The 12167-nt window shown below is 34.5% G+C and overlaps 1 protein-coding gene across 1 annotated transcript in view; it reads right to left on the reverse strand.

Annotated features, from left to right (window-relative positions):
• The window catches only part of LOC148310037 (adenylate cyclase type 1-like), a 181050-nt gene that overhangs the window by 46119 nt on the left and 122764 nt on the right, over positions 1-12167 (reverse strand). The window contains exon 3 of the mRNA XM_088259121.1: positions 3376-3968. Within this exon, the coding sequence (XP_088115247.1) occupies positions 3376-3930 (555 nt within the window). The 5' untranslated portion in view covers positions 3931-3968. The remainder of the gene's footprint in view (positions 1-3375; positions 3969-12167) is intronic.

The following is a 12167-nucleotide window of genomic DNA, read 5'->3' on the forward strand; positions in this document are numbered from 1 at the left end:
GTAATAAGATAATACTTACTAGAAACGAAACATACTACGTACGAAACCTATAGGCAAACTACGATATAGAATTATGAAGAAATCGCGCACTCGATTATTATTTTTTCATCCTTCAAGAGATTATTTTTTCAAACCCTAATCCGCACTCGATGGTGCAAAGGGCACTGCATCATATAAACGAAGTGTTATCTTGATCGTTAACTTATGAAGGAAAGGTGATCAGCCCTCCGCTTCAGGTACCAGTCCAATGTAATATTGAATAAATCACTTATATTTATTTGACCCTCCCCCCCGGGAATCGAACCCGGGACCTCCAGTAAGGTAGCTAAGCGTGCTGACCATTACACTACGGAGGCGGAAAGAGGTTCTAGTCAATTGTATCTAGTTGAAACTCCTCAATAATCCATGATTTTAATAAATGTGATTCATCGACCATGTGCTCTTTTAGTAAACTATATTATAATAAAAATGGAGTACACAATTATTGTACGGAGTATTAATAACCACAGAGGGGGTGTATAGGGTTCGAATTCGTTAAACACGGGTCATTTAATATTCAATCTCTCTTTACCGTATATTTCAAACCAATATTGGATAGCGGTTCCATAATTAATCTTCAAAAAACATAAATTTTGCATATTTGCGGTTACAAAATTGGTAAAAGGATGTAGACCCTTTCCCGAAAAAATATGGTAACAACCAATTAGACTTTTTTTTTAATATCCCCAATATTATTTTAACTTTTATATATTTTTTATAAAAAAATGTTAGTAATATTAATATTATACTCGTATATAAACGCTCACCGTTGAGTGATTTTATTTAATTTTATTTATTTAGAAATTTAACAGAACATTAACATAAATACATTTACAATAATGAATAACATGTAAAACATGTGATTGTAACATTCCAATTACAAAATTTCAAAAATGTTAAATGAGTTAAAAGTAAACAGCAAGAATAAAATATGGCAAAAGTTGAGAAGATTAATAGGCAGACTTAATTTAAAGCTAAAGTAAAAAAAACATAAACAGTTCTAAGATGTACAAGTTGAGAAGAGCAATAAAGTAAAAATAAGTTCAATAAGGCAACAGCAAAAAAAACAGTAAACACAAAACAGAAAAAATACGCAACAGATACGTAGCTATTCATAAATCGATACGTAGCATCAATATATAAATATCTCCTATGTGAACAAACCAAGCGCTGTAAACAAAATTTTGGACACACTTAAAAGTATTGTCGTGTTTCTCATCTTATCAGGGATATGTAACTTTATTATTTTTTATTTTATTTTTTATTTATGGTTCACAAACAATGAAAAACATATTACAAGAAATGAAATACAGTGCAATACAAATTGTTTGAATGTTTTCCATCAATTAGTTATAAACTAATTAATATTCACTCGGTGAATGGTTATATACTAATATTACTAAAATATTTGTAAAAATAATATAGAAGTTGTTTATTTTAGTAAACATTCTCAAAACAAATAAATGCACGACTGGGAAAAAAATCGTACACTATGCAGCGATCCTTGGATTCATTCTTCTAAGAAAGCATAATCAGGTATTACATAGAAGCATTAGCCATCTGGCGTCTGTGCTCAGTACGGCAGTACACAATGTAAATTTACAAAATTAACTACCTTCAATAGCACATTTACTCTAGAGTATTTATTGTGTCAAAAGATTTCGAGTAAATCTGGCGCGAGAGCAAAAGCTACATAGGCATTATACACGAGGGATTTAGTGAAACGAGGAGGTCCTACGGCTCGCGGGCGGCCGGCCAAATCGTCTTGGCAACTAAATTAACATTTAATTGCCAATACACATCTTCGCGCCGAATTACTCGTATAAAACTAACGAAGGAGTCGATAATTTAGAGAAAGCATAAATTACTCTCACCTCGACCGCAGTAAATCAACAAGCGATTCTACTTGGAGGTGAGTTATGGCGGTGGTCTATTATACTCGTAACATTCTACCGAGCCGCGCGACTTTATCAGAGGAATCAATTTATATTATTTTTCGACATCTCAACAAAGATAAAGAACAATAGGAAGTTTGGGCCTGAACGGGGCTTACGACCGTCATAAGCTGGTTTAAGTGATCAATTTACACACGTGTAACATTCACCAATTCCATCCATGATAAACAACCACACTACTCAAATTCTTGGAATTTCTATATATATGAACCAATTTTGAAACATTGTTCTTGAATCACTAGAACTTCACTAGAGACATCTATTGGTGAGATGAGGTATTTTAATACTATATTTGTAATCTCGTCTTAACGCTTACTGCCCACGCTACTCCTTTTTACTCTTTACTCCATACCGAACTTGAATATTTATTATCATTTCGTGTCAAGTTCTATATATGAACCAATTTAGAAAACTTGTTAGTACTTCACTAGAGACATCTTAATATAACTTCCATATTATTCTTCATCTTTGATAAGATGTCAAAAAATAATATATATGGTATATATATATTTATTTATATATATATATATATATATATATATATATATATATATATATATATATATATATATATATATATATATAAAATACAAAAATTGTAGATAATCCAGATTTGAAAACAAGTATTTGAACACACTCAAAATGTTGTGAATCAATTAATGACAATATTACGGGTCCAAAATGTCTAATCTGTTCAGTAATACAGGACGTCAGTTCACCGTTAGATGGGGTCTCAACGCAATCTACATCGTCAATAATGTAGCAAAAATAATTTCAGGCGAGCGTGATGGGTTTTCCCTTTCACCGAAACAGGCCTCTATTTGGTTAAAGAAAGAACTTCGTAATTAAGCACTCAGCAAGGAGGAGACTGGGTGAATGGGAGGTGAGACAAAAGAGGCACTCGCTAAGCCTCCAGACACGTAAAGCTTTTTTATAACTCTGTAAAAAACGTTTTCGTTATATCGTCAAAATGATTTCGAAGCAAGGACATTATTTTGTACGTACTCGGAAAACCTCAGACTTTTAGTTATTGTACGTAATTCAGGTTTACCTTTAATGACCTTTCTTCAGTTAATTGAATTATAAACTTTTTTATTTATTTGAATTTTACTTAGTAAATACCACTATTTCTTAAAATACAATGTGACACGTGTTTCGACCCATTCCGCATCATTTTGTGTTGACTAAGTAAAACTTAAATTAAAATGGATAGATTTTTACCAAAAATGAAAGCCAAATTAATTAATGAATTATAAACGTCAAGTTCAAGAAAATAAATTAAGGTGTGAAAACATTTTTTCAAAATGTTAACTACGTGTTAGTCTAAGACAGTTTTTTTTTATAGTAAACGAATAAAATAAATGGTTGTAGGTGGAGTTACCTGTTGCCAGGCGAGGTGAGGGAACTCCGTCGGCAATAGCAGGAAGACGGCCGCCAGCGTGTGGCCGACCGGGAGGGCCAGGCCCACGAGGGCGGCCAGCCAGCCGCGCAGGGGCAGCATGCCGTAGGCCACGAACACGGCGAACACGACGTGCCACGCGCCCTGCGCGCCCGCCGTGCCGCGCGACGCGCCGCCCGCCGCCACGCCCGCCGCGCAGAAGGCCGCCCCGCCGAGCACGGCGCCGCGGCACGCCCACGCGAGGCGCGAGTCGCGCGTGGGGCGCGCGTGCACGAGCGCCAGCAGGGCCGCGCAGCCCGCGCAGTGCGCCGCGTAGTACACGTTCTGCGCGGTGGGCGCGCGCGCGTAGGCCGCCCCCAGCGCGGCCAGCGCGCCCGCGATGAGCGCGAACAGCGCGAGCGCCGTGGACACGGACGCCCGCTGCAGCTTGAGCGCGTAGCGGCGGTACAGGGCCTCCAGCTCGTCGTTCTCGAAGCGCTGCCGGTCCAGCAGCCGGCCGAGGGTGCGCGACCCCATCGCCTTCACCGCGTGGTCCATCGCGCTACGGACCGCGCCCCGCCCGCCACCGCAACATCCTGAAACAATAACAAAAAACACCTAAGTTGTAATCTTCAAAACAACAACGATAAAAGAAACGAACCAAGTAGGTGTTTTTACATTTAAAAATTAGAAAGAAGTTAGGTAATAGTACGACGGTTTAAAAAAAATTAACCCGCAGAGCTTATATTTTTAGAGGCTTGTCTGCAGGTAGGATAGTAAGGATAGGGAAGGCAAATGTGAAAAACACATGAAAAATCTTTCTTGAACATATTTTGCAATTGGCGGGAATCGAACCCACGATGCCAGTTTCGCAGTCGAGGGTGTACCCAACTACGCCATGGCACCTGTTATGTTAATGTCGTGAACTCTGAGTCAAAAGCTCTAGGTTCAACCCTAATAAAACGTAAATCCTAATTTTTAACTCAAGTGTGAAATATTTGCATACTCGTATATCATAAGATCACGTTTTATTAAAGTGTCCGATTAAATATGCATTAAATACAAAATTACCAAAATCCCAGGAAAAATCTGTAAACCGACGTTCGAGTTTCAAGTACATAGCATAAGACTGCAGTATAGAACGCTGTTTACAAAGGAAGTTAGCGAAGTAGGAACAGTAAACAAATTTACTTTGAAAGGCAAAACTAATACTGCGACTGACAACCCTCGTGTTGTAATATATTCCACCTTGTTACCTTGGCTGTCAATGTAAATAAAAAAGTATCAATTTTAACTAAATTTAAGGTATGTATATCTATATTTTCTTAAGATATAGAAAAATAACATCGTTGACCGACCGTTATCGTTCGCATAATTTTTCATAAGGTATAAATTGTGTATAAAAAAACTTGAAGGAACTGGATACTATTCTGGTGATATCTTAGGTGCCGAGAAAAAAAACGTTTATGTATGTATACTTTAAGTGCGTTTTTGTCGACCGACGCCGGTTTACAGCCTAGTTACTATGCCTACTACTTGAAACAGGAACCAACATTTTGAATCGATTTTTTGAAAACTTTTTTTTTCCTTTTCTACTTTTGTCTATTATGTTATGTATGTTAACGACGTTTCGGCCATACTTACAAGGGTCATCTTTACGAAGCTGTGGAAATCAGGAAATTACCCAAAAACGGAACTTGTAAATAAAACTTAGACGTGCGTAATAACACCCACCTGTTTCCAAATATACCTACGTCCAATTATAAATTGTATTATATTTTACCGGATGCTTATTGAATCCTATAAAGTAAACCCCACTTCAAAGAATAAATATAAGTTAACCCTTAACCTTTAGAACAGCGTCCAAAATCCAAAGTCCGAAAAAACGTTTCTCGTGATTTATTTCATTTAAACGAAATGGGGACTACTCCGTTTAAATGAAACGATATTTTAAAAATACAAAATATAAAACGTCTACCCAACGGAAGGCTCTTATACAACTTATTTTTTGTAGCTATAATCCAATTTGTAAGTTTAAACGAAGTTACAAAACTTCGAAAGATATTGTCAAGTTGTTCAGTTCTTTCGGACATTACTTATTCAAAATATTATTTAAGTATTCCGATTTTCACAGCATAATTCAGACAAAGCAATTCAAACAAATAATTTTCCAGGAAGCAAATTTAAAGTAAAGACATAAAATTGATTTTTGAATGCGTTTACCATGATAAATATTTGATAACCAACATAAAAATAAGGTCTAGAAGTAGAATTGTAAAGCGCCCTTTTAGAGATTTTTCACGAAATGGCGTAAAATCTTTTTGAAAAAAAAATCGGAGTTATGAAAATTGGCCACGTATAATATTTTTCGATTTATAAAAAGAAATTTCCCATTTAGAACTTAAATTTAATATCGATCTAATGAAATTGATACTTCGTTTTAATGTGATGTATCAGTTTCCGTATAAATTTACATACAGGGAATCATTAGATACGAAGTCACGAAATAGCTTTTTTTTAAATCATTTAAGGCATAAAAATATTATACTACAGCATAGGGCTTGTCTTAAATAAATTACACACCGGGGAAATTCGATAAAGTAATGAATAGAATAAGAATATCCCTATTTAATAAATTAAAATAAGAGAAAATATCAAATTACAAAAATGTACCATAATGTGCTAAAATGACCGAAACCATTGAAAAAAAAACTTAGTTATTACAAAAAACGAAAAGAAAACTATCAAACGAATATTGAAGGTTACCTACATTGGTTCGCTTAGAGTTTAAAGATTAAAAAGAAAATCCTTTTACCTAATTTTTGGATGAGCATTTTTTTAACCCTTCGTTATTTAAAACTTAATTTACGCAATAAGGATAGATACTTAACGAAATACCTCGTAATAAAAAGAAACCGCGGGTACTAAAATATATTTACAATATTAAAGAGAAAAAAATGTATTACTGTGAAAACTCACTTTGAAAATGTGAAGGGCATCCGATGACGAAAAATCCATTTTAGATCCTATTGTAAAATTACACATCACAAATCCGAATCAATTTTATCGTATTAAATTAATATTTAAATCACTGTATTCATAACTTAATCACATGAGTATTTTTAATTTATGTGCGTCACACTCTCATTATTTGAAAATTATATAACACAGTATTAATAATGGAAACGAAATTCTAGTTTTAGATCCATAAAATTTACATACATCTAGCAAAAACAGTTTACGTAGGTTTAAGGGTACGTTTGTGTATTCATTTTCCGATACAATATTTTAGACTTAATTTTCCCATGGCACAAAATGATAGATGACGAATTATCCCGTAAATTATGTATATTTTTATGTGAAATATATTACTATAGTGTAGCTATTGTGATATTGTTAATATGATAACGGGCATTTTGATGGTGATCAATCAACGAGAATGGCGAAAGTTTTTTTTGCGATAATTCGATAGTTTAACGCTTCGAGGGATGATTTATGATCTCCGTACTCAATTGAATTATAGGCAAAGAGAAATATTAAGGTGGCTTTAGAAGTGTCGTTGGTACGCGGCAGACGACACTCGACACGCGGGTCCGCTCCCTTCCAGCCGCGCGGTGCTAATGCCAGACTGACAGAGGATGATAGAGGCTGGCAGGTGGCTGTGTGACACTGGTGAGCGCGAATCGAAAGTTCAGTGGCTATAAACATTTAGGAGCCCAGTGAACCGTCAAGCAGTAAACCGGCGCCGGAGCCGCCTCCACACCTCCACATTAAATGCTAACGGGCCGCATGTCAATAGGCCGTGTGATCCGAGATCCGAGAAAAGGAACACACGACACAGAACACATGAGATATTGTGTAACCTTAACAACGTACAATGCCTCAACGCATTTTACTGTGCATGTGAGGTGAGTAAGAACTCCTATTTATAACATGCGGTGATGAGAATATAAATGAAAAATATAACGAATACATAAAAATATATTAAATATACACAAAGAGCAATCAAAACTTATTAGACTTATTGAAAAGGAGCGATGAAAACATGATCTGACCCAATATTAGAAGAAAAAAAACATTTATATTAATTGTAATAGATAAAACAGAGTGGCAAAATAAACAGAGTGACAAAAATTACACAATTTAATCACTTACAGCAGTCAATGGTGTATCATTCATCCTGTAAATACCTAGACTTCCATACTTCTATCTAAATAACTTCTTTCTCTACGATACCAATAAAAATCTTGCGTAACTACCATAATTTTTATTTTCGACGTGCCTAATTAGATAAGGAGTAGTATCTATTACGATTCTGTAATTAAATACGTCAAAAAGTGCATACCTTTTAGAAAGTACTGCAATTGTATAATAGCTCCCATATACATACAAACATTTTCAAGAATGCATTTGACGAGGCTTCTGGTTTATCCATGATTTCCAGTACCGGCGAGATCCTATCTCCATCAGTAAATCTACTCCATGAAACTAGTTGGTATCGTGATTCTTGAGGGGTCGTAAATACGATGCGTCAGTTTATATTAAGTTTAGTATCACGTTTGTGGGAATAGGATTTCGCCACGAGCGGCGATCATAATATATGAACCTGACAGATTCCCATTCATTTGTCTGAAAAATATTTGTGTGTACTATTGTATTGATGCCAAACCAAAATATTTACGCCGCCACAATACAATGGTCGGCTAACGTTTGATTCCTATCCGCGTTTAAATACGAGAGAAAAATAACCTTGTGCGCATAACAACATAAAATATCGAAACTAAACTTACTTTGCTTCATTAATTGATTCGGCAGTCATTGTGTGGTAATATCGATCCATTTTAAAATTATATTTATTTGGTAAATATCACTATTTCTTAAACACCACGGTGTATGAAAATGACGCGGAATGCATCGAAACACATGTCACAATAGATTTTAAGAAACAGTGGTGGTATTTACCAAGTATAATTTAGTTTTTTCGTTTATTTTATTGTGAAAATAATTTTAAAATATAAATAAATATCTGAGAATAAATTTTAATTAAAATTCTTGAAAACAAACGAGTAAACGTTATGCGTGTCAATTTACAATGTACCGATTCAAGATTGATTTAAAAAATGTATATGTTTATTGCTTCCACAAGGGTCACAACCCTCAGTAATGAGGAATGAGACGGAGAACAGATATGTTAAATCGACTATGGTAAACGAGTGAAAGCTTTTAGAAATATTTTTCCAAAAACAAGTAAATAAAATGAAGCAGTCTTCTGGAAGCGGATTCTCTGACGTATTTACGAAACGCCCGAGCATTCAATATTCGCAGCGATGCGGGAATGGAACAAGTGCACAAATAAGATTCCTTTCGATAGCTCGCAGGGAAATGTATGGAAATCCGCTAAAACCTGGACGGAAATGGCTCTCGTGAGGGGATACGAATATATGGGCGGGCCGCAGATAACTTGATATTTACGACTACTCGTACAAGCATACCATACATGGGTATTTATTTCTCCCGCCCTCGAATCCTCGTCCGTACGAGGGTGACACTTTCTGCTGACGCGCCACCTGCGCTCCGAGGAGATGGCGTATGGAGGTTTAGTGGTTGATATTGCTAGCGAACACATATTTAGAATGGAAGCCCAGACTCCACTTGTATTATATTCATCCTATCTAAGCTGATTATTAAATTAGTAGATATCAAAAGCGTCATCTAAATAATTTTATAAATGTTTCGTTTCATTAACTGTCAAATTTCCTCAGATCTAAGCATAAAACATAAAGTATTCCTACTTTTATTTGTGATAATATTAATGATCATAAACAAAAAATATCATTTATTTAGTGATACAGGTAATATTGGTGATTCACTGTGATTTAGTCGGGAAAAAGGAGATTATGGAAATGATTTAGTAAATAAATGCGTATTAATTTTTTTCTAATGATCACCTTATTCCCACGAAACAGCAAAGGCACGCTCGCTAAATTTAGTGCGCTGGTTGCGGACTGCTAAGATCACTTTACCCATAGCAGTTGTTGTAGCCAATTGAAGCGTAAGACGTCTATCAAATAATTCGTTTGGAATACACAGCTCTTTCAATACTCTGAAGCTATATAATTGATGTATAACAGATGAAATGAATATCTGTTGGAAAGTATAATTATTGAAATAAATTGCAAATAAAAACAAATGTGAAATAAAGTAGGCACTAAATGCATAGAAAGTGTTAAAGTTACATTCGATATTAAAACCTAGATTCGAAACTGAATAAATCTATATCTATGTCTAAGACTAAGTCGGGTTGTGTTCCCGCGATTTAGTGTCGCAGGATTTGAGTCAGACTTTGAGATCACCCATCTTCACATATTAGAAATATTAAACTAAAATCCGTCGCTCATTATTACACAGAAATATTTTAGTCATAAAATATAATATTTGCGGCATTACTACACATCGGTGGGAAAATGCGTCAAGGCTGAAAACACACAGATAAGCGAGATCTCTTATCTTATTTACCATGAAAATCCCAATACAAAGATTCCTCAGGTAAATACAGATTATTACAATAAATAGGACACATGATAGAAATTGCTAATCTCAACAAGTACGATACTTTTGGAAGACGCCCAAATTCTAGGGGTATGCATATGTACGTAATATAATATAAATATAATTTTTATATATTTTAAGAAGTGTGGGCAGTAAACAATAGGTACCTAACTCAAAATGATAAACTTTCACTTCAAAATATAGGCGGATCGGGCTTGATATTACTTATCTCACTTGATATATCGTTTTACTTTTGGTATATTCGTAGAGGACAATGGAGCAATGGCAAAAGGCATTTGTCATTTTCAGTCAATACAAAAGAAGTATCCGATTCATCTTACAAGCTAAATTACAAGTATTTTAGCGATAAATCCGGTATTAATTATAAGCAGCAAAAAAATTTCACATGTAGGAAGTTGACACATTTGCTGTAATGTAAAGTATGGATTAGATTGTTACAAATCTAGTAAAGAAAAAAAATGGAAATGGTGACCACTGAAAATTAACTAATTTAATCAACTAATTTATAATGTAATGGTCAGCACGCTCGGCTACCGTTCTGGAGGTCCCGGGTTCGATTCCCAGGGGGGTCAAATAAATACAAGTAATTTTTTCACTGTAATATTTATTCAATATTACCCTGGACTGGTACCTGAAGCGGAGGGCTGATCACCTTTCCTTCATATGTAAACGATCAAGATAACACTGCGTTTATATGACGCAGTGCCCTATGCACCATTGGGGTGCGGATAAGGGATTTATTATTATCATTATTATATTATAGTTTATTATAATTTTTCGACAGTTTCTTATAATTTTATGATTTATTTATGGTTATAAGCTTAAACAATTGTATATTTTTAATCATGGACTGTTTTTTGCATTGTTCTTTATTTTAATGAAAATATAACAAAAAAACCGATATTCCTATATTCCTATACAGGAGCAGTAAAAATAAAGGTTAATTAAACCTAATTCATTCAAAGATCAAGAGTTTCTGATATTTAACTTTACTCTATCACTAGTTGATAACTATTTTTAATAATGATCAGCTTAGGCTCACGAAAATGATTTGAAATAATATTTTTGTAAATAATAAAGACATAAATATTTCTAATTATTTTTAAAAAATCCGAGTCAAAATAACTGTTCCCATTTCTTTTCGTATGTATATCTGCAATTTTAAAATTTTAAAATTTTAAAGTAAATTGCGACTGAAAGATGTGTAAAATAAGTATATAAAAAAAACTAGAAAGATAAATGAACCAAAAATATAAACGTAGAGATAAGATTATTAGTTCGGCATTAGAAATAGTTAGTTACCTTAACGCGGATAAGTGAGAAGGTATGCGATATTAATAATATACATAATTTTGAAGACGGCTTCAAATTGAATACGTAAGATCGTGTAGAGGAATTTAACAGCGGGCTAGTTAATTATTTCTAGCACGGGGTAAGGGGTTAACTCTCGCATAATCTGTTTACTGAGCAACCCTTCCCCAGAGCGTCATTTAGTACACGGGGGCGGGGGCTACAGGCGACGAATAACATCACATTCCCTTCAAGAACATCACGCGTATTGAAAGTGAAAATTATTTCCGATTTAATCATGTTGCAAGAAATCTAACGTAGAGGCTGAGAGGAGAAATATTAAATTATGTATATCAAACGGTGGCGAAATGTTCGACAAAAATACGCACTGTGAAAGTATACTGAAATGAAGTTTTACGATATAATCTACATTTTATATGAGATAGGATGGAATTTCAAGTTGGGATTAAATTAAAATACAATGAATAGTAAAAATATTTTTTTATTCCGGCATGACTAAGCGTTGGGTGCAATGCTTTATAGACTTTTGAACTTTTTCCTATTCTCGATATGGAAAACTATTATTTCCCAATCCGATAGTAAAACAAGACTATTCAAGACATTTACCTAACGTGTGTGACATTTATTATTCGATAAATTGGTTGAAATGCAATCCAGTCTTGAATAATGTAATTTAAGAAGAAAAAGCAGCTGTAATGCGATCTGAAAAGCCGTCAAGAAGAAAAACATTTGAAAAAACGTAAATATCCCAATATCTAATATCATTCCGGACTTAGGAATCAACAAAGTTCTGAAGCTTACTTGGATTTAAATTTGAACAAACTTAATATGATTTCAAAAGCAAAAACCTATTTTATAAAACGGTTTTCCATTAAATAACAAGATAAAAATTAAATCTTCTCCAACGAAGGGTA

This window comes from Brachycentrus maculatus, unplaced genomic scaffold (assembly GCF_059751285.1).
Source record: "Brachycentrus maculatus isolate JH-2025_06_01 unplaced genomic scaffold, ASM5975128v1 h1tg000110l, whole genome shotgun sequence".
NCBI classification, from domain to species: domain Eukaryota; kingdom Metazoa; phylum Arthropoda; class Insecta; order Trichoptera; family Brachycentridae; genus Brachycentrus; species Brachycentrus maculatus.